Source organism: Crocodylus siamensis, chromosome 3, assembly GCF_052110815.1.
Source record: "Crocodylus siamensis isolate JL-2025a chromosome 3, ASM5211081v1, whole genome shotgun sequence".
Classification (NCBI taxonomy): Eukaryota; Metazoa; Chordata; order Crocodylia; family Crocodylidae; genus Crocodylus; species Crocodylus siamensis.
The window spans coordinates 83,765,098-83,789,236 of NC_143397.1; the positions used below are offsets into that span (position 1 = coordinate 83,765,098).

The 24,139-nt window shown below is 40.1% G+C and overlaps 1 protein-coding gene across 4 annotated transcripts in view; it reads right to left on the minus strand.

Annotated features, from left to right (window-relative positions):
- NTRK2 (neurotrophic receptor tyrosine kinase 2) overlaps positions 1–24,139 on the minus strand; it is a 324,818-nt gene that overhangs the window by 114,988 nt on the left and 185,691 nt on the right. For 3 of the 4 annotated variants that reach the window (XR_016441261.1, XM_090038645.1, XM_090038642.1), the window contains one exon: positions 16,310–16,498. Coding sequence is in view for 3 of the 4 variants with exons in the window: in XM_090038645.1 (XP_089894771.1) it covers positions 16,310–16,498 (189 nt within the window). In the remaining variant the exon portion in view is untranslated. The remainder of the gene's footprint in view (positions 1–16,309; positions 16,499–24,139) is intronic. The other variant, XM_090038644.1, reaches the window with a different exon arrangement.

The following is a 24,139-nucleotide window of genomic DNA, read 5'->3' on the forward strand; positions in this document are numbered from 1 at the left end:
GTTAGGATTCTTCAACTACATGAAACAAGGAAATTCAGTAGCCCAAAACAGGTCTCCTGCTGCAGGATAGTATGAATGGCAAATGTACAGAATATTTCAAGGGTCAGGAATATTCATCATCACTTGACAAAATCCCAACACTGTAGGTTTAAATATGCATTTTGTCCTATTTTTTTGTGATTGACTCAAAGTCCACTGAAGTCAATGGGTTGAAAAGACTTTCTCTGGTTTCAATGGGAAATCAATTTGGGAAATGGCCCTTGGAGAGAAGCCACTAATTCAGGGAAAAGTTTCAACTTGTTTCTTTTCCACCAGTTCTAGGAGGCCTGCCTTGGTCTTCATTATGTTCATCAGCCTCACTTGGTTTCAGAGTTCTCAAAAATATCACATAAGTGATACATGCTCAAAAATTATAAGCTTAAAATTCTATAAAAAATGTTAAGGGATAGCTCAAAGAAATGCAAAATCAATTGCAGACAATTCCAGCTGGCAAATGGGTTTGCCCAATTATTTTAATTAGGCGATAAGACACTGTCCAATTAAATAGAAACAGTTGGCAATAGTTGGATTTAAATTATTTCTCAATGTACTGTATTGTAATTTTGTTGGCTAGCAAAGGAAGAAGTAAGCCTACACCTGCCTGATTGCCAGAGGCAAAATGGCTGCTTGTGGAAGTATAATTCCAATATGAAGAAGGTACTTGTACATGGCCTTTTTTAATTCACTGCTTGACAAGGAATAAATTAAAGTTCCTATTGTCTATAATAAATCAACATACAAACAACCAAAGAGTACTGATAAGCCATGGGCACAGGTTCAAAACTACTCTTCATTTGACATATCTAAATATAAGTTATTTTAACATCAATAGATTGTAATTTAACTACAGGGCCAAAGGAGTCCTAGTTGTAAGGGTGAAATAATCACAGAGCACTAGAGGCAAACACCAAAAAAACTCACTGTCACCCTCATCCTAATGCAGGAATAGGCAATTATTTGGGCTGGTGGGCCACTTAATGAGTTTTGGTGACCTGTCAAGGGCCAGACTCCTCTCCCTCTCTCTCTCTCTCTCCCCCTCTCCCCATTCCTCTCTCTTGGAGCTGTGACCAACATGAAAGCCTGAACTGGCCTGCAGCTTTAACATACCCCTTCCCCACTCCCCACAGCTGGAGTCCCCATTTCTGCAACATTAGCATGCCCTGTCATCCCCTCCTTGCCTGAAGTCTGGACCCGGCAGCTGTCAACCGCATTCACAGCTGCCCAAACATGAATGGCAGCTTCCAGGTCCAGGTTCCAGGCACTGGGAAGGAGTGAGGGGCATGCTAAGCTGCAGGCCAGTTCAGGCTTTCCTTCCTGCTTGAGTCCCTGAACAAACATTAACATGCCTACTTTTGTAACATACTGTCATCTTTGCATTAAGACTAAGTAAAAAAAAACAGTGAACTGGACAAGAACCCTTCCAACTTTTACATGAACTGTTTTTCAGTTAAATGAGTTAGAGTCTGGGTAGCATCTAGATGCACTGCTTTTTACAAGAGGAGAGGATAATTTGTGTATGTATATTAATGACTGCTCTTCATCAACAGAACCTTAACAATTCAAAGCCCCGATATAGGGTCTTGATCTAAGTTATCTGATATTTCTTTCCCCTGAAGGGGTTTAATGCTTTAATCACACTGATTCCTTAATAATCTGCAAAGACGACTTCAATTATTGCAGTCATGGGCTCACTAGAATGTGACCAAGGAGTGTTCCTTTTATACCTAACTGCTGTGTCTGATGACTTCATCCATGCAATGGCCTTTTTATAAAAGAGCAGTAACCTGTCCCTCGATGGTGCATCTTATTAAATAACTGGCTGTACATCTACACATTTGTGCCAATGATAAATAACTTGACACCTGTTTCTCTGAAAGAGCAACTGTTCCTCCCAGTGCTACACAGTGATATGGTGGTCAGTGGAAGTCCTGGCACGGCTACAGAAGAAGGAACAAGTGGTAGCATGTTCCATTAGAGGCCCTTCAGTTTTGAAGCTCCCTCTGAACAAACCAAAACAGAAATAGTTTATCATCTCCAAAGGTTGCTGAGAGATAGTGGGACAGTAGTGTTAGAAGATAATAAGGATCAAAAATACGTTTTAGCTGCTGGGTTATGATTTATGTTAATTACCATGGAGAAGGGGTCCCTGGAATTGTCTGTGTACATGTATTTTTAAAATGCGCCAAAGGAGTGCTTTGATCAAAGGTTGGCTGCTCCTTCATAAAGAATGTGTGTATAAACTGAAATAAACTAATTAAAATAAATTCTGTGAAGGAACAGTGATTTGTGATTCTGATTTAACTGCCATTATAGGCAATGAGAAATGCAGTGACAGTGAGAGGTTTAATAAATTAATTAATATTTTAAAAACCAGATATAAAGATGCAGAGATTTAATAATTATGTATATAAGCATTAATATTATTTATGCTTAATATAAGGATAAATATTAATACTTAAACATAAGCATTAATATTACTTAAGTTATTGGCAACAATTTCCAAGACAATTATACTGCATTTTTACTTTCCTTGTGTCCATAATGCAAAAGTATAATCTAACCAAAGTCGTTAGTCGGTTATCGTCAGAACTATTTGGTTGGAAAAACGCTGATTTGTCAAAGCCAAAATGAGTCGCATACTAGTTCTGATGAAACTTTCATCAGAAAAGTTTTCTTGGTTCCAAGACTGAATTTCTGATCAAAACCAGAGCACCAGAGACAGAAAAGAAGACAAAGGAATGACAAATAGTCTGGCCATTAGGACATCTGGATGAGTTCCTTGAGACTTTTGCCCTGTAGGGATTTTGTATTTTAGTCACATTGACGCAGAATAAGGACTTGGCCTCTCACACCCTTGGTCAGCGTTCTAATCACTAGGCAAGAGAGAATTTCAGAATACATGTCTTTTAATTTCTCACATTTGGAGCTCTTCCCCCATGTGTTATCAATTATTCATTGACCCAGAGAGAGAGGAACTCTAAAGACCAGTTGATACACCACTGTCTGGGATTTGGGATAAGAACAGTGTAGGGATATGAACCTCACATTGCAATCACAGCTGAATTGGGCTGGTTTCTCTCTCTCTCTTTTTTTTTTTTTTTGGTGTGAAAACTTTGAAAGATATCAGTTTTGTTTTAATATGGAACAGAACAGTTCTAAATCCCAAGAAGCTCACAGGACAGGTTGTACAGCTCTAATTTCAACCAAGCTTCAGCTATAATATGTGCTGGGATTCTGTCAAGCAGATTTTCTTCTAAGGGTGATGTAAATTGCCACTCAAAAGCATTTTCAAAAAGGAGCGCATGGTCTCCCCTCCAGCTATGCATGTCAGAAGAGTCACTTGGCAAAATTCAGAGCTGTGGCACAGCACTGAAGGCACTGTCCAAGAAAACGGCAGCTTTGACTGTAAACTATTGGTAAGTCAATACCTGCTGATGGACTGCTTTGAAACTTAGAGGATGCTAGTCACTACCCATTCTGCCCCAAAACGCCCCTATCACTGTGCTCCTGCTTTGCAACACAGGAGGAACTCTACCCTTTGCCAGGCCAGCTATCACCCACTTGGGAAGCAGAATCTAATAATACTTACGGTATTTTCTTGTTTTTCCTATAGACATTTTCCTGAGTAGTGGCATGAAAATTCTGTATATAGTTTGGAAACAATGCTTTCCATACCATGACATGAGAAATACTAGTCAATCATAATCAACATTTATTATGAATTACTATATTAGCAGTCACTTGTTTGTTTTTTTCCCAAGTTTATCGTAGGAAACCTTTTGCCTGCAGCTAGGCATATCTTGCAAGTATAAACTTCATAATAGTGATGCAATCGCTTGATGATACATTGGAGAAAATGTGATGTTTGATTTATTCATGGATGACTTTGGTTAGAAGTTATTTAATTTACTTCTGATTTCCTCTTAACCTAAGATTTATGAGATATTTTTATACCAGAGGAAAAATGCCACACATTGGATTCATTAGGGGTTGAAATATAAAATGAAAATATGTTATAGTCATTTTGATTTTTGTTACTATTTTGCATTAACATCTTACTAATTTCATCAGGGTTCATGCTTTTTGTTCAGCTACAACTCCTGCTGGAGCAAGGAAATAGTATCAAGAGCCCCATCCTGGTTCTTTTAACTTTGTTAGGAGTAAGAGCAGCACTAAGGCTCTTACCAGAGAAGTTCTTTATTATAATTTTATATAGATTTCATATACAGAATTTCTTTAATCTGATTTACAATATTTTGAAATTATGCCTTACAAAGAACACTGGAACACTTCTTCAGCTTCCAGTATATCATGGAGTTAGATGGATAAGAACTCTCATAGTATACTATATACTCTGAAGTCAAAATTCTGTACTCATTTTGAGAGAGTTTTTACCGTGAAAAAGACCAAATTTAATGAAGCCTTTGTAGTAGTACATGTAAAAAGGGGTTTTGCATTATTTTGTGGCTCCAACAGTGTCCTTGGCTAAGTCCCAAATTAAAAAAAACTCCTTTGCATTTTATGTAAAGCATTTCCAGAGATTGGGGTGGCCAACCTGCGGCTCCAGAGCCACATGCGCTCTTCAGAAGTTAATATGCATCTCCTTGAATCTTTGCACAAGCACAAGGTGACCAGCTTCCAAATGGACCAAATGGAAGCTGATCACTGTGTTGTGCTTAAAATGTGTTTGTGCTTAAAATTCAGAGGTACTTGAGTGCTTGGCTGAAGGGGTTTATTATTCAGGGCCTAAATGAGCTGCCAAATTTACTCAAAAAGATATTAACTTTAATGTGGCTTCCAATGCAGACATAAATAATCAAATTTCAAGTTTCATCACAATCACTTGTTAATTGAAATTAATACTTCAGTTTTCATTTTGTTTTCTTTCAACAGACTTCATTGACTCAAGAGCATTTTTGTGAAGACAAGTTTTCTTTCCAGTTGAGCTGCACAGTTCACAAATTAGGATCAGAAAATAGCATGCATCCTCATGTTAATAATGAGGCTCCTGGTATGATGAAGCAGTTATCAAGTAAATAAAGATATCAAGAACATTCTCAATTCTGTGTGTTGAACTACTGTATTACTAAACCTTCAACAATTTACCTCCAAGCTGAAGGTTTCAGTCTATGGAAGTTTTATTCCATTTGTATTAAAACTAAAGGAGTTATTGGCTTGATGAAATCAAAGAGGAACAGCAGCAGGTGGTAAACATTTTAATTTCTACCAAATTTATTCTCAGTTATATTTGGTATGTTGAGCAAAAGAAATATGTAGGCAGATTATTAGTAAAATATGTCGGACTCAAACTTCCACGGACTAAAATGCAAAAATCTGCTGCTGGGTTAATGGAAGTGAAGCACACGAGGGACACGCACAACATTTCCTACACTGGTATTTGAGGACAATCAACAAGACATGCAACTTGAGTGGGGATGCACCTATCTGAAACAGCAATAAAAATATGCAGCTGAATCCAAAAAAATATTTATTCTGTTCAGTAAAGCAAACACATTTTAGTGAAGGATGCAGCTTGATAAGGGGGAGAAAAACCCCATAACGTATATCTCCTACCAGGACAGCTGAGGCCCATGAACAGCCTCTTGACTTTCAATATCTATATTTTAAATTTTGGCAGTAGGATGTTCCCGGCTGAAGATTCCTGCCTTTGGAAGCCTGGCTGTCAAACAAGTCCAAGTCTGACAAGTTAAGATCATGCTTGCAGGCGTTTCCATTTAATCAGGATTTGACTGAACATTGGCTTTGTTTCTATTCTGCTGTTTGTTTTCAGTTTTGTTGAATGATTAGATCAGGATGCCTTTTGTGAAGGGCAGAGCTGTAAAAAGCTCTGCATGCTTTTAATAGTCCCTGTATGGTGCTCTACAGTGGGGTCTAGTTGGCGGAGAGGCGGCTTCTGCTTTTGTGGAACATCCGTGTTTCCACTGTGATCAATGGAATTGCTCAGGTTTTTTTTTTTAAAGGGTGGGGCTGCAATCACAGAGTATTTTCTGTGAGATATTGTTGGCTCTCTACAAGAGTCTAGATATGTTAACCTGCAGCCAAGAAGCATGTCTTTTTCTCAGACCTTTAGTGAGGGCTGAGGGGAAGTGAATGATATGGAACTGTTACATATGACTGGGCATTAATTGTTATTTACTGTTGCTACTTCAGGAATTTGATTGTTGCTGGATTGATCTGGTCAGTCTATTCACTGTATACTTTCTCTCTATACTAGCAAATATATTAAATTTTATAAAATTCCCTGGAGCCTTCAAGATGGACCCCCTATCAAAATTTAAATAAACAACCTGGTATGTCTGCATCATCCCTGTCTGGCCAGCAAACACACTCCCTGCTACCTACACCCAATACAGCAGGTAGATTCAGATGTCTCAGTATGACCAGGACCCTGTAGAGGACTCTGCATGGTTATGGTTGTATGTTCTGCCAGGATGGCTTGAATACATGAGAAGTACATGAGTACAGGCCACGTTAAAGTCTCTTTGTTTTTGAACTCCCACAAGAGTTGTAGCCAGCTAGATCCTGCTGCTGCCTTTAATAGTTTTGGAGGAAATGAACACCAGTCCCTCACACTGCTTGTCCTGGCCTCCTAGGAGATTTCAGGTATGGGAGAAGACACTTCAGTCTTTTCCATAATTGAGTGAAACCCCACCTCCCTGAAGGAGGTAGGCCCATGGATCTCTACAAGGATGGATGACCAGAGCCAGAATCATCAGGTCTACCACTGTTACACATGTAAGACTGGATCTACAATTGATAAAGAAAAACAGAGTTCTTGCTCAGTACTCTAACTGTGGAGCAGCCTGTAGGTATGCTACCTCAGAAGAAAATAAGAGAGGAACTGCAATTCAGTCTGATGAATCTTTTCCTGCTTATTCCAGAGGGAAGAGCAGGGCAATACACAACAGCCCTTCACTGGGAGTAGCAGATTCTCCAACCCACCTGCAAGTTCACCTTTTCTGACATGCTTACTAGGCCTCCATTCCTTCCTGCTTGTGAGCCCTTCCTGCTTACCCACTCCATCAGGGGTTTTCTCCTTGCACAGCCCTGCCAACCACAAATATTAGGAAAACATGCTGCAGCCCCACAAAATCATGACGCTGACTCTAATTTAATGTTAAAAAACTAACAAATGTTGGGGTCTTTTTCTTTAGCAGTCAGGGTAGATGTGTACCTTTATAGACTAAATAAGATATGTGTGTGTGTGTGTGTGTACACACACACACACACACACACACACACACACACAGCACAAGTTTTCATGAACCTAAATTCACTTAATCCAGTGCTGTGAAAGAACAGCATAGAGCAGAGTATAAAGTGGAGTGAGCAATGAAAATACAACAGGTAGGAAAGCAGGAGGGAGAGGGAGGAGGAAGAGCTGAGTGCCGTGAGAGGCATACAGGCAAAGAACACATAGGACAGTGCTTCCCAAACTGCTCCTCAGCATGACCCCAATTATAGCCCCATTTCCTCAGCCTGGCCCCTCACTTCCAACCCACAGCCCTCCACTCCCACAACCCCATCCACTGATGTTGTGACGCCATTTGGGATTGCAACCCGCAGTTTAGGAACCGCTGCCATAGGAATAGAGCAGTCACAAAAGTTAATCAAGATAATGGGATATGAATCGATAGTCCCTGTTTAAACCATTCTTAACACACTGTTTGAAGACTATTTCTTGTTCTGCAATTTCCTGTTCAAACTGGATTTTAAAAACGAAATAAACTCTTAAAGAAGCTACCTTTGGAAATACAGGAAAAGATTACTGCTTCTGCCTCCTGGGAACCAAAGCCAGGCAACTTTTTATCACCTAAAACCTACAAACCTGGCAACCCATGATGTCTCAATATTTCTGACATTGGTACCATCACAAAGGGAATTTCTGGCTATGCTGACTCTATCCTACTCCTATATGCCACTGGAGATGCCAGTTATTTGAAAGACGCCATCAATTTCTGAAAGAAACTAGGCTCCATTGACAAGCTTCCAGCGGTGCCATATTAGCTACAATGGATGTTATGTCTCTGTACACTAACTCCCCCAAAGAGGATGGATTACAAGCCATAAATAACAAAAACCCTGATGAGAAAATTGCTTATGTTTCCTTTACACTCTCTTGCTTTGTCTGTACACATGCCCATTTCAGGTTCGGGGATTCCGTGTACCTACAAACAAATGGTACTGCCATGGGCACACATATGGCCCCCAATGTGCCAAAATATTTATGACAGACCTTGAAGTTCATTTCCTCTGCAGATACCCTCTCTTCCCACTCTCAGGTACATTAATGGCATCTTCATAATATGTACACATGAGAAGGAAACTTTGGAGAATTTCACCAAGACTTTAACAATTTCCACCCCTCCACCAAACTAACTCTGGAATACTCTGCAGTAGATTCATTTCCTAAAACTATAGTGAAGGTTTGCAATGGCCACATTGTCACTACCACTTTATCAGAAACCAAGTGACTGCCACAATGAACTTCCCTGCCATCAGCTTTTTCCCTAAGCCCACCATTAGATCTACTGTCTACAGCTAAAAGCTCTACATTATAAGCAGATCTGTTCCCACCAAACAGGATGAACACCATAAGGATCTGGAGCAGGGACTCCTACAATTACAATACAATCCCCAAACTGTAGCCACTCAGATCAGCAAAGCCAGACTCAGACATCACCAGAACCCTGGGACAAGAACAACAGAATCCCTCTGGTTGTTACCTATAGCCCCCAGCTAGAACAGCTAAGACATATCATGAATAATCTCCAGCCCCTCTTGGAAAAGGATGACCAAGGTAGCCACTGGGCACAAACTTGTCCCCATCAGTACAGGTCACATCATCTCTGGACCAAATAACAAGGACCACAGAATCCAAGGTTCATTCACCTGCAGTTCTATGAAAGTCATATATGTCATTACCTGCTTACAATTTCTGTCTGTTGTCTACATCAGATAGACAGGGCGATCTATCTCTGTGTATAAGACTGAATGAACACCAATCAGACATCAGCTGCAAAAGGACATAAAAGCCTGTTGTGGCAGAACACTTCAACCTCTCATGACACTCCCCTCACCTCAGGCTTGCTGTTCTCAGGAAATAAAAAATTAAAATCAGTTTGAATGTGAAATCATGGAAGATATCATCCACAAAATGAACTGTGTTAAGATTCATAGATTGGAGAGTCAGAAGGGACCACAATGGATCCTCATGTATGATCTCCTGTCCCTGGCAAGAAAAAGGACTGAGGTCAGTTGACCGCAGCCAGGTGACTATCAAGCCTCCTCTTGAAGACCTGAAAGTTAGGTGACAGTACCACCTCTCTTGGAAGCCCATTCCAGATTCTGGCCACCCTTACTGTAAAAAATTTCTTCCTAATGTCTAACCTAAATCTACTCTCCACTAGTTTGTACCCATTATTCCTAGTTACTCCCTGGGGCACTCTGGTAAATAGCGCATCTCCAATTCCCTGTTGTGCTTCCTTGATAAACTTATAGGTTTAAGTATGGTTTAAAAGACTTGGGTTCATGAAAGCTTGTGCTGTCTCTCTATATATATCTTATTTAGTTAGTCTATAAAGGTACACATCTACTCTGCCTTCTGACCGACTAAAGACTACCATGGCTAACTACCTCAGACTTTCTTTGCTATTGTATTTCTCAGCCTCTAGTGGCCATTTTGGCACATTATCAATTTTTTCCCACAGCCAAGATGACTAGGAATTTCCTTTTCTTTTCTTTTCTTTTTTAAATAAAAGCCAAGCTACTCATCTGGGGCTTTAACAAGAATATCCCAAAACTGTAAGATTCATGATAAAAACATGGTAATTGATAACAATTCTCTCTCTCTCCCTGCTCTTAGACCTGGAGCAGAGCCTGGAGGGAGGTGGTATTTCTCCTACTGTCCAACATAACTACTATTTCACTCTTAAATTTAAAAGATCTGTAACTTCAGGGCACATTAAACTAAATAAAAGACCAGCTCTAACTCTAACAACATGGGTGTGACATCTTAAGGCTGCAGTTTATTGAAAGGGTCAGTCTTTTCAGAAAGGGAGGTGCCCTTTCAATTCCTGTTTTTCTAAGATAACCACTATATGTGCTATCAGGAATTTACTATGTAACTACTGACTGACTGTAAATTAATATTTGCAGATCTGCAAAATCAGTAGAAATTAATTTAGAGCAATTATTTCTAGCAACTGGCAAGTGGCAGCAGAACTCCCTAGCAAAAAGCCAACTGGAAAGGTGAAAATAATTCATAGCACTTATGTGGACAGACTTCTGTACCATAAAGGAAACTGTTTTAGTGCATTTTACTAACTCTAGCCATAAGTAGTTGAATTAAGACATGCATGGTTAGGAAAACTATTACATTAGAAGCATTTGAGCTAAATATTATAATAATAATAATTTTTCACTAACCCAGCCTTTATTTTTAATACTGTCTTATAAAAAGTATGTGATATTTAATTGAAGTTCATTGAAGTTCAGATTAATCATTTTATTTTAATCTATTGAGACAGAAGCTCATGCTATTATATTATTTTAAAAAATTAAGCCTTAATATTTTTCCCACTGCATGCAGCTAAATTTCCATAATCAAACATACACACAGTATGTACACACACCTTAGCACAAAAAAAAAGGATCACTGATTATTTCATAAAGGCATCAGAAATACCCTGGCACACCAGACTTCTACATATGAAAGACAGATTTCACCACTTTTTTCTAAAGTGAACATGACTTTGTTTAAGAAGAAACACTGCATCTGTCCTTGGACAAGTTGTGCCTGTGTTTGTCCCAGAACAGAAGTATTGTGGGATCCTAGAAACTATGAATCAGCATTCACACACGTCACCTTTCTAATCAGGGTTTACTAAGCAGCTAAATTCACTGACACTTTTCTGCCACTGATTCAATGATGCAATCCTGGGATAACTGTTGAGATACATTTTCAATGTCCAAAGATAAACTGTTAGCTGTTATCCTACAAACATTTTTCAGTTTTATTCTGGACATCTGGACAACTGTACTTTGTCCCAGGTTAAAATAGTTTATTATGGGACAAATGCAACTTCTGTTTGTAGCCTTTGTGTCCTATCCATTAGCACAGATACTCAGCTGATAAACCGCATGGGAACAAATTAGCACCACTGCCCAGTATGTTACTTTGCAATAGTGAAAATATCTTGAAAAAAATCTAACTGGAAAAAGAAGGATTGAAACTAGGAATTTGCTATAAGGATTTTTAATTAATTCGTTTTAGCAAATGAGCCAAATGGATTGTTTCAAATTTACCCTAAGGAACCTGAGACCAAAAACTGGCCTATGGACTGGAATATGTGAACCAAAAAGAGTAAAGATCAATTTTTGCACTTAGTTTCATTCAGTAGAATCTGCCTGTGTGCAACTCAGGCCAATTTTGGCACAGCTGATCTGCTGGATTGGCATAGACAGATGTTGCCTGGGACTGTTGTCCTGAGCCTGATCCTGTGGGACAGCAGTTCCAGGTGCCTAACCCTGACTCAGGATGCATATCTGTAAACTTGAGGAACACCCTGACATAGGGTCCCTGCTCTGTACTTGCAGAGCGCACCTCAGGTTAGGGCCAGGCCGCATGAAACATGTGTCTTGGGAATCCCATGCAGGGCTATTCTTGGGCTCTTCGTCTGCAGGTGCAGAATAGGGACTCCACAGGGGGTTTCCCAACTCTGCAGATGTGTGCCCTGGGTTGGGGCCAGGCAGCGTGACATGTGCACCCAAGAGCACCCATAAGCGTACACATGTCTACTGCAATAAAGCTGTAGAAAAGGTTAGTAGCAATTGTCATGTGGCCCTTTTTGGGTGCTTGCGATGCAACAAGGGCAAGGATAGCAGTATACTTGCATTTTCTCCTACATAAAATGGTATATGGCGGGACAAGGGCAACATCTGTTTGTAACCTAAATCATAAAGTTTACCTGACAGTTGCAACTTATTGATTCTTCCCTGATTTACAACCAGTACAATCCCACTGATGTTTTATGCATCTCCTGTCCTGAAGTTTAGTTTTTCACATTACTCTCAACAAGGCAATGTGTGAATATTGTGTGGATTTCTTCTCCTAATCATTTAAATGCAAAAGTAATGGTCTGATATACTCCAAGCAGTTTTCAGCAAGCTAAGTGATGATTTAAGATATTTAGCAGCCATTGAGTTCTCATGTGAAATGACTATTAGATTTGTTCCAAGGGAAAATAATTTCTGGATTTGCCATCCACATGAGATTCTTGCATCTGCAGATTATTTCACTACAGTGTCATGGCTTAGTTTCAACAGCAACCGTGGAAAATCATTCGCAGGTGATCAAGCCACAGGCTCTGTCTAGCACACTGCAACTTCATTTAGGAATGATCTCACTGCAAAGTTCATTATGCCACCCCAGAATGCAAACCCTCTCCCCGAATTTGAAAGTTGGCTAGTCACAACTAGCCAGGCAGCTTCAAGCAAGAGCATTCCCTCATGACTGTAACTAAAAGCAGGTGAATCAGTATAGTGTGGACCCTAAGTTACTCTGTATGCTAGCAACATGCAAAAATTCAATGTGGAAATACTGAGGTCTTCCATAAGGGTAGAGGAACCTGACAAAGGCCAGAAAGAGCTGAGGCCACCAGCAGTTGAGTGTCCAGAGCAGGTAAATGAAGAGCCACAGTGGTGCACAAAGGGCAGGAGTTGTAATAGAATCCTGTGGGCTGGCTGGACGGGTAGAGGAGAATGGATGGCTAGGTCCTGTGCGGCCAGGATGGAAAATATTACACATGCATGAATGGAGGAGGGAGAACATTTCCAGTGCAGTACATCAATACATCCATCAGATCATTTGGTTACATTCTAGACAAACATTCCAGGTGACATTAGGGCCAGAATTTCATCCCTTGTACTTCTGGGTGCCGATTAGAACCAGTTGTTGGACCTGCATGAGGTTTACTGCAATCACTTTGGTTCTTCCACCTTAAAAGGATGTACTAGAACTGGAGAGGAACACCATTACCTTTCTTCCCTTCATTTCTAGAACTGCACTTTTCAGAAGCTGGTATCTCTCAGAAACAATTGTTGCAGTGGCAGAAGTACTAACGTACTGGTGATGTGGTGGAATCTCAAATGGGATTTACTGTAATAGTTAGTTTTTAAATACATGTACTTCTTAAAACTTGTGCTGGAGTTTGATGCGCTATATATAAGAACAAGTTGTTGATAAGAGGATAAAATATGGCTTAAAGTCATAGTTTCATAGTTGTTAGGGTCTGGAGGGGACCTTACAGATAATTGGGCGCAGCACCCCTGCACTTGGGCAGGAAAGACTGCTGGGATCAGATGACCCCAGCAAAATGGATAAGGGCATCTCGCTGCAAACACACTCCTTTAAATTCCATAATAATACAGCTTTACTGTATGCATGGAATTTCACTTAACCCAAAAACCACAGAGCAACATATATTAAACCACAAAGTTATTTTCCAGCCTGACAGTCATCAATGGTGTATCTATTGCTTAGATGAAAACAATATTTAAGCTGGGTAGGAAATAAACATAAATGTTAATTATTTAACTCAAAATGAGAAACCAGATGACATTTGGAGCTGGTATTACTGTAAACAAGAAACCACTATGAGAGCTACTGAACCTATAGCTTGAAATGATGGCAGAAAGAGAAATCAGGAGGAGACCTACAGTTTAAAGGAGGACACGTGCAGCTCTCTAATAAAAAGTGAGTGAGATAGAGAGAGTATATGTGAAATAATTCTGTCTTAGACAATTCAAATTACCCTTTCTATTGGACATGCTTAGTGTGGTAGAAGAAATCTGATTTGGTTTTATTAGGTTATGTTGCACTAGTTTACCTCAGTCTATTTGTTTAAAACAATAAAAACTCATATATCTCAAATATGGGGATGAGCAACACAACATATAAATGACCTGTTGTGCCCAGCTTTTCCCTCCATGTTCAAACGTAGTGCTCTTCTCATGCATAGTCATATGACATCAGGGCTCTCTCTTCAAACATTTATGCACATGCTTAACTTTACGCACTGATTTATTTCACTGAATGTAACTGGAATATCCACAGTGTTCAAAATCAAACAAACTTGAAGTCGCCTCAGGATCAGAACTTAGTTAGTTTCTCAACTCTAAAGCAATGCTTCTCTAAGGTCCAACTTCTTATTCAAAAGTGTTCTTTGTTTTGGAACAATTCTTTTTCAAAAGCAACAGATGCATACTTTTTTACATTACTGTTGAAAATCAGAAACTGAACTCATGGAAATTTGTTTTAAGAACAATTATAATGTGGTTCAATGCAGCTGGGAACAGAAGTACAAAAGCCTCTTTTTCATAAACATGGGCTTTTACAGAACATTGTAAATGGCATGTGGGCATTTTGCCCCACGTGTGATTCCTTAGTGGTTTCAAATCTCAGGGATTGATGCTGTCCTCACAATGCATCTATGCAATGTTCTCCTTAACCTTGTCAAGTACAAAAACATATTTATGCACAGGCACATGATTTGTCAAATTATTTTGAGATCCTTTAGCAGAGGATTACTGTATAAAAGATGTCAAACTGTAAAATAATGCTACATAACGCTATAAATAAAAAGCAGAGAATGCTAGATTTAGCATTGAAACAGCTTCCTAATGCTCCACTTTGGATGCCTCACCTGTGGACTGAAATTACAGTTCATAGGAGAAGTAGATGTCTTGACTTCAACCCTTATATATGTTCACTCCCTCCCCTCCAACACACATACACACATGCACACACACACTATAGAGGAAGGGTTCCTGTTACATCCTGTGTATTCTATATACCGCTTGAAACCAAGTTTGTTGACTCAGTCTCGGTATCCAGCCTACAGCTTTTGCCACAAAACTACAGTATGCTCCCTTAGTTACATGCATTTTGTCTGACTCAATGTCCAGTTCAATCAGTAAGAATCCCTCTATTAACTTCCCTGGGAAATAGATCAGCCCCCCTATCAGTTTATGGAAAAGTTTGCACCAAATCTGCTATGTATTTGGCAGAATACAATTTGTAAAGGCCTATAACTTGCTCAAATCAGAATCAATTTTCACTGAAACATTTAAAGATATTCCTCTTCTGTTTTCAACCTCTGGCTCTTTCATGCTGTTCAAAAAATGGTTGTCTGATTTTTTTATAATATGGACATATAATTTTTCTCCTTCTACTCATGCTCTAAGCCTGTTTTTGCAGAAGCATTAAATAATCACTAGGAATCAAGCCTCAAAAATGTCAATCCAAAAGATAAAAGCATGAGAAGTTTATGAGTGACTGAAAATGGAAACCATTAAGTAACATTGATTACAGCTGCCACTCCTGCACAATTGGCTAGTGCCAGGATTCATCCATAAATACCAGTCTTCATTTGTTCTCCTGTAGCATATTAACTGTGGCTACTGATATCAATTATAATTTTCTTAAGATACTTGTTAAAAATTTGCTGTACTCCGAAATTTAGCATTTCAAGAGCCACACTACAAATGCCCATTAGCAAAATTACTTTTTTTTGATATGGAGGTCAGTAACTGATGGGTGGAGTACTTTTTTTAAATACTGACTTCACATTTCTGCACCTGATGATCTAAAAACATGTATTTGAGAGATTTTTGGTTTTCGGCAGTAAAAATAAAACTTAATGCTTAGCTTAAACATTAAACATGTTTTCCAGTTGAAAGGATTGAGCTAGCTAAATAAAAGAATAAAAGTTGTCACCTTTGCTAAGCATATTTCAGAGTAAATTTATATCCATTATCACAAGAAAATGAATTTGGTATTAGAACATATGTAAAGGTGCTGTGCAAATATTGTCTTCTGATTTTGGTCCAAAGCCAAATATACTTTGACCTGATAAACCTTTGAGACAAATTTAAAATCCGGGCCCCAGACAGGTCCAAAGATTGCTGAAATCAGTGGAAAGACTTCAACAGACTTTGGATCCGGCTCTAAGTAGTTAATTGCGCTAACTTAGGTGACCAGTCACAAGGGCTGAATTTGGACCACTAGCTTTGACAGATGTAAAGCAGTTCATTTTAAGTACAATGTCTTTAATATCTTCCATGCATTTTTATTCTATTCTTCTGCTCCTGGTAATTTGCACAATATTTCTATTAGCTCTAGTAAAAAGACTCAGCAACACTGAGAAAAAAATAAATGAACAACATATATGTAAATATCTGTACTTACAGGTGTCTGGCTTCAGTTGACTGTTGGTGATCCCAAAGTACTGAGGATTTTCAATGACAGGAATCTTTGTCATTCCGATGATGACAGCATCTGGGCCGCCTTCAGAAGATGATGGAGTGTTACTCCCATTTGAAATATGATGGAGGGGACTTGCTGAATCATCATCATTGCTGATAACTGAAGAAGGACCTAGAGTTAGAAACAAAGACTCCCCTGTAACTCAGGAAAAAATTCCCCTCCCTCAGCCATCTCCTTCAGCACTGACAGGTGTGGCTGCATGTGCCAATAATTCTCTACTTTACTAACTAGATATATGTGGGAAAGAGGTATGAGATATACTGATGGAGAGTGAGACATTATAGCTTTGAGATATAAGTAACTGGAGTGGTTGACTGCATGGTTTGGATATGTTGATGTGTTTAGGTACAGTACAGCATGTTTATGGGAGAAACAGCTAAATGTAGTTTCTTATTAAACATCTCACTTCTCCACTGTTTCCAGAAGTAAGTTATAGCTGTCTTCATTACTTGTTTGAAATAAACCCTGCTCAGAACATACACCAATAAGGACTTCTCAAGCAAAGCAGAGGTTTCTTTTGAAATAGCCTTACAGTGAGACAGATTCATGTGTGACATGCATTCATACTGACAAAGAAAAATTGCCTAAACTCTGACAGGTTAAAAGGCTTTAAGCAAAATTCAGGGCCTGTGGAACCATGGCATGTGTTGGGTGGATACACAAGGGCTAGAGACAGAAATTATGCATAAACCAGTACAAGTGATCAGAAATGGTTTCAAATCTGTAACACAACAGAAGTTCAGTGCACATAAACCACTTTCAGAATGCCTGAAACTGATTTAAGATAAACCTGGATGGACGTAGTATTAAACTTAACTGATTTAGTTTAAATTGGTTTATTGAACTTCTGTCCCAGATCCCCTCCAGATTCAACATAACTCTCAGTCCCACAGCATTCCATGATGCTTTGCACCTCCTGCACAACTCCCACCTCCCTTACAGGGTAGGCAGGCTAGCCTTGGCCCAAGCTATCTGGCTTCAGCCGAAAAGGGAGGCATGCTCTTGCACCCCCAGCTTCTGGCCTGGACCACTCCAACATGTGGCTGTATTTCCAGAATCAAAAGTGAACATCTGTTCGCTTGCTTATTGGTTCAATCTATGCAGCTTAGACTAACCTGCAAAGATTGAACTGGTTCAGCCTTTGGCTTTTTGACTGTATGTACTTAGCCAAGGAGGGCAGAGTGGGCAGGAATCTTCTTTCCTTATAATTAAAAGAAGTACTTGCCATAATAATGAGTGCTTTAAAAACTGGTAAAATAAACTTATGACCGATAATGCCCTTGTCATATGAAGCAAAGGGGCCTCTGATAACATCCCACAGCACATCCAAGGTCAGCCCGAGTATCCAAATAACTCTTTAGTTCTGTTAGTTTGTTGGTTAATTGCTCTCTCCCTTTAGTTAATCCTGTATATTCCACACTTTACACTATGACCACAGAAAGAAAATCACTGTTAAATAAAGGCAGCATTATCCCTAAGCCATCCTCTGTATAGCCTGCTACAACCTCAAACTAAAAATTATCATCAACATCATACCAGCTCCCAGGAGTCCACAGCCCCACAACACTGAGTGAAGCAAAAACACAGAACAAAAAGGCAGTTCTTGCCCAAAAGAGCTTACAGTTTCAGTCTAAGACAAGAAACAACAGAGGCAGAAAGATAAGAAAGCATAACAATAGGACAATCATCACGATAGCCAGATAGTCATAGCACATTAAGGCTAGGGACAGAAGTTACACATAAACCAGTAAGTGATCAGAAACTGGTTTAAACCTGTAACCGAACAGAAGCTAAGTGCACAAAAAACAGTTTCAAAATGGCTGAAACTGGTTTAAGATAAACCTGCTTGAATGTAGTATCAGACTTAAATGATTTGGATCAAACCAGTTTATGAAACTTCTGTCCCAGACCCCTTCCTGGTTTAACTTAAATCACAGTCCCGCAGTATGCTTTCCAGACCAGCACTGGGCTGTACTGTCTACTCCAGAGAGCAAGGCTGGCCCCACCCCTCTGTTCCCTAGCTGGAACAGTGACAGCTGGCTGACAAAGGGTGAGAGGGCAAGCCCCATTAGGGATGCAGACCAGTTTGCAGGGTGGGGGGACTGCCCCCTCCTCCCCCCAACAATCTCTGGTTGGGGCCTGGGGCCAGGGAAGGGGGTTAAACACCCCATCCCCCACTTAAACTTACTCTTGGCTACAACTGTGGACTACAAATCCCACAGGTACCTGGAAGGAGGAAGAGGAAGTGATGAGGAACCCTGCAGAGTCCTGATACTGTCATTCTGGACTGCAAATCCCAGAGACCTCAGGGGCAGCAGGAAGAGGAAGTGAACACACAGCCAGAGAGCCATGCTCTAGCACCCCTTAGCTTTTGGCCTAATCCACTGCAGGCACGTGGCAGCATTCCCTGTATCAAAAGTTCACTTCTGTTTCAATTTTATCTGTGCAGTTAAGACTAACCTGAAAAGATAGAATTGATTTAGCCTCAGGTTTTTGATTCTGTACCTACCCTAATAATCCAGCTAGTGTAAAGTTTTGTGTAGGCATCATGGCAAACAAGGGATCTGAAGGTAGACGAGGCATTTTATATATGCTTACAGAAACCTCCACATGCAAGCAACAGTATGGGAGAAAGCATGAACGTGTTTGAAAAGTGAGTAATGAAGGCTGGCTTTATGGGACAATTGGGGACCAGAGTCAAAATCTCACAGTAAATGAAAGATGATAGGTTGTGAAAGGCTTTAAAAGTGAAGACAATGAGCTTAAGTTTACTGTAAAAAAGAAAAGGGGGTTAATGGTTGGGCGCCTAGAGACCAGTGACCTGGTTAAGGCAGTAGGCCAGAAAAACTATCCTTGCAACAACATTCTGGGTGAGTATCAGGAGAGCAGCAGAGCATCTGTCAAGCCAGAAAAATAATGTTGTATTAGTCAATATGTAAGGTGCTGAGAGCCTGGGCAAGCATTTTAGCTATTTCAAGAGAGAGAAATGGCTATAGTTTAGTTATATAGTGCAGGAGGAATCTACAAGATTTATATTTAGACTAGAAGTGAGGACCTACAGAGAGGTCCAAGTCAAAGATGATGCCCAGGTTATAGCCCTACAGGACAAAAAAGATGGCAACATGGATTAAAAAAGGGGTAGTGGGGAAAACTGAGACAGAGAATAAAGATGTAATGCTATTTCACTTTACATGCACACTTTTCCAGACCAGTGCACAGTCTACTGCATATGTTATGCAGCATAGGTACTGGAATCACAAACTGTGTAAGTGCCCCAAGATGTCATTTATCAGGCTGAGACATTGTCGTTTAGGTGTGTAAAATGAAACAGAATTCTGCCACAAAACCTTTGTTTTATGTTTAGTCATGCTGAGTTGAAATTGAATGCCAGCTGGACACAGACAGATTTTAATTGGGATAGAAGGGATGAGAGAGGAAGATCTGATAATCATTTGAAGAGAGATGGTAGCTAGTAGGGGTGTGCAAAATGGGTCCTATTTGATTTGGAGTTGGGTTCAGCCGAAATCAGGGACAGCAATTCAATTACTTGATTCAGATCACTGTCTCTGATTCAATTAGGCTGAATCTGAAGATTCGATGCTGATTCAGAGAATCAGCAATTCAGACAGAGACACAGATTTAGAAGTTTCTTTACATACCTTGAGGTAGTAGGTGCGGCTTGTGAACACTGTGATGTTGGAGTGCATGGAGCATCCCACAGGAGTGCAGGGGGAGGGGCCTCAATGTGCTCAGTGCCGAACCCAGAAGTACTTCTGGTCCAATTCTGGGTCTGCCAGGGAGTGCTGGGGGCCCCCCTGTACAGCCCCAGCTTGGCAATCAGCCACAGGGGGACCCGGGTACACCCCGCCAGACCCAGGAGGCACCAGTCACTGGTGGACCTGGAAGTGGACTGGATATGCTTCTGGTCCACTCCTGGGTCTGCTGCTGAGCACACTGGGGAGCCCCCTGCACTTCTGTGGGACACTCCATGCACCCCAGCATCACAGCTTTCACAAGTCCCTGCTACCTAGAGGTATGTAGAAAAAACTTTTAAAGCTGTGTCTATGTCCAAATTTCCAAATCTCTCCAAATTGATTCGGAGGGTTCCAATTTGATTTGGAGAGATTAAAGGGTCCTCTGATTTGCTTCGGATTCAGAGATTCAGCCACTGAATCACGCCGAATCTCCACCAAATCAAATCAGAGACCAAAATGTCACACAGCCCTAGTAGCTGGTTTTGTGTATGAGACTGGGGTAAAGTGTAGAGGAAAAAAGAAAAGGGACCAAGAACATGACCTTGAGACATCCCACAGAAAGCTAAAGGTTTAAGGAAGATCTACCAAAGGACATACTGGCTGATCATTTAAAGATGTAAATAAAGAACCAGGAGAGGATAAGGTCATGGATGCCAGGTGAGGACAAGGTTTCAAGAGGAAAAACAGTTTCTCACACAGTTCTCCTCTCTAGGCAAGAAAGAGCATTTATCATTACATGAGATACTTCATAGGAATTTTACTTTTAAATAATCCAACGTGAATATTACAACCATAGCCTAAAAGGATCAGTTGTAGGAACATCCCTGTCCTAATTTCTTCCCAATTTAAACCATGGTTCTGGTTTAACTATCCATAAGGGAAATGTTTTCATTGTTTGAAAAAGTGCTTTTTCCCTTTCTGCCTGAAACATGAGAGGTAATTTTTCAAATGCCTTGCACTTTGCTGGAAAGGTACTGTTGACAAATTTAAGCAATGCATAGATCTTCGCAATTTATCAAGTGAAATATTAATGCATATGTTATTTTTGTCATTACTGATCACTCAGGTCCTTAGAAGATATATTTTACTTGCAAAGCTTCAAGAATTGAGGGCAGGATTTTTGGAGAAGTTATGGTGCAACTTTTTATATCATGAAATATAGAGCACAACAAACCGTGGAAGAGGATTTCTTAAGCTGGCACAACGGATATACATCTAAAGTTGCTGCACTGTTGGATGGCATTTTACAGAATACCACGTGAAAAGGATGAGAATAACAAGAAAAAAAAACCTTTAATTTTTTTCTAGAGAAAACACTCCTTAGACTTGTACCTTGGAACCTACTAAATCTCAATGGTACCACTAGATTGACAAAACAATATATATTTTGTTTGGCATGCTATCCTCTTTATTTTAATGCATCAGTGTACAAAGGGCCAAAATCCATTTTACTGCAACCTTTTATTAAGTTTTCTTCGTTGTAGAGACACTTCTACCTCCACTGGAACCTCAGCATTCTCAGATTAATATGAAGAAGACTTCTTTGTCATTGCTTCACTCCCACCATATATGGAGGATTAGAAGGGAAAGGCATTACATTACCCACATTTATAGGATTGTAAAAAGGACAGCAAATACTGGCACATTCTGTTAACCTGCTCAGTTTTAAGCTAATATGGATTCTGGCATCCAGTTTTATATGGTACAATTTTGATTTTCTTTTCATCGTAACCCACTGCAAAGTAATATGAGTAAAAAGTTGTTGAAGGCTTCATGCGTCCAGTTATATGAAATTACAACAACAAGTTAAAATGGCTTTCTGTGTGACACCAGTTAGATTCCAAGACTTACTTATTTTTCTGATGTAGTTGAAAGGGGTTCTTATCAGGACAAAGTGATTTCTGATGGTAGGAACCACTTCATTCCATGTAATCAAAAGCATTCAGCTCTGGGAGATTATTGTATGTCGTAGCACCTGAGAACACTACGTTTACTGTAAGGAACCAGCTAAAGCAATGACATTTAGAAATATCTTTTCAATACACAGAACCCAATAGATGGTGATTTTTGTGGGTCAGGAAACTGCTGAACTTACGCCAATTCAAAAATCCACTTTGACGGGGCCCTTTGATGAATGTGAGTAAACTGGAGTACAAACCATTTCACTGCCTGTGTATTTGACAGACTAACTGTTTGACATGAAGTTACATCCTATGCCCTTATCCTTACTGCACTGACTAAAGTCTATGCAATTTGAAAGTGGCTATTCTGTGCTGGCAAAAAACTGAAGTTGCCTTTTCATGAATCATTTACAAGAACCAAAGGCTAATTTCTCAAAGAGTGCCTGCATATTGCTTCATCCTGATTAATTGGGGGCAGCTAATTACTTGTCAGAGGCAGAATGAGCTGGATATGCATTTGCCGACACCTACTAACTACTAATTTAGCTTTTTTCAAATCCAAGATTGGTTTTATGCCACAAGTTTGAAGATTTTAAATAAAATGTCTTCAATGGAAAAAATACTAATAATATTAAAATACATATTTAGAAATAATAAAGTCAGGTCTTTCTGGGGTGGAGCTTTTAAGGAAACAACAGTGTTTTTCACCATCCTCAACTGCCTAACATCTTCATTTGATTTCACTTTAAGAATGTACTTCTTATCTTGAGAAGATGGAAACTGGAGCCAAATAAGAAATAGTAGTCTGCCTTGGATAACAATTATGAGAAAATATATCTGAACTCCTGAGCCTCTCTCTCACCAGTGCTTGCAAAGAAACTGAGCCTCCTGTGCTGTCTTTGCACATGGAAGAAAATATCCCCCACACAGAATTATGTAACATGTTGGCTACATACATATCACCCCAAAGATTAAATGAAAAGGGAGAACTTGGAAAAATATTTTCTAAATTATAAAAGAAGAAAAAATAGAGACTGTGACAGAGCCTTGTGTTACTATGAAATGCAAGGGAAGACGGTACAGCACACTCCACAGTAGGACCAGTGACAACTATATTATCTCAATGTGGGTGGAGAGGAGATGAGGTATTGCTCACACCCACAGTATTTTCACTAGCACAACAGAGGAAGCTGCATCAGCTTGGGTAATGAGTGGCCAAAATGGACTGAATGCACTTGTTCCCATCTGATCTTGCAAGCTAAGCAGTCTGAGATTGGAACTGAATCCTGGGTAATGTGGACCCCCCTCTACATGTTACACTTAAGGCATGATTAATCAGTTAATCGTGCCTTAAGTTGTGACCCAGCTACACATTCAAGCAATTCATGGCATGATAAAACAAGCAATAAACTACAATGTTATTCCACAAAAAATGTAGAAAAACTTTGTAGTTTGCTTTAATAATGTCGTTAACTGAACACGTGGTCAAGTGCTCCCCTGAAGCTGGGAGCCCCATCAACTGAGGGGCTCCCAGCCGCAGGGATGAACACAGACTGCCAGCCCCATAGCTGACAAGGCTCACTGTGGTGGCAGTGTTCCTGGCACTGCCCTGACTGCGAGCTTCAGCAGCTGTGGAGCTTGCAGCAAGAAGAACACAGCCCCACTGTAAGCCCCATTGGTTGCAGAGCTTGCAGAGGGGGCAGCATTGCCAGCTACGGGGTTTGCAGCAGCAGCAGCATTCTTCCCGCTGTCCCCACTGTGCACCTCACAAGGCATGCAGTGGGGGCAGCAATCTCCCAGATGTCCCCAATGTAAGCCCTGTCAGCTGTGGGGTTCACAGCCATGAGAGCTGGTGAAGGGGGATCCTGGGACCTCCCTGTGCCAACAATAAGGCACAATGCAATCTAATGCGAGATCCCACAATTGTGCCTCCTGCCACTCGTGTAATAGGATTACACATTAGATCCCATTGCGCCTTTACCTGCATATGTAGAGGGGCCTTCGACAGCCCTCAGGGATACAGAGGAAGCATGCTCACTGCAAGTCCTGCCAGATTACTTGTAATCTGCAATTCCTTTAGCACCAATTTTTGATGG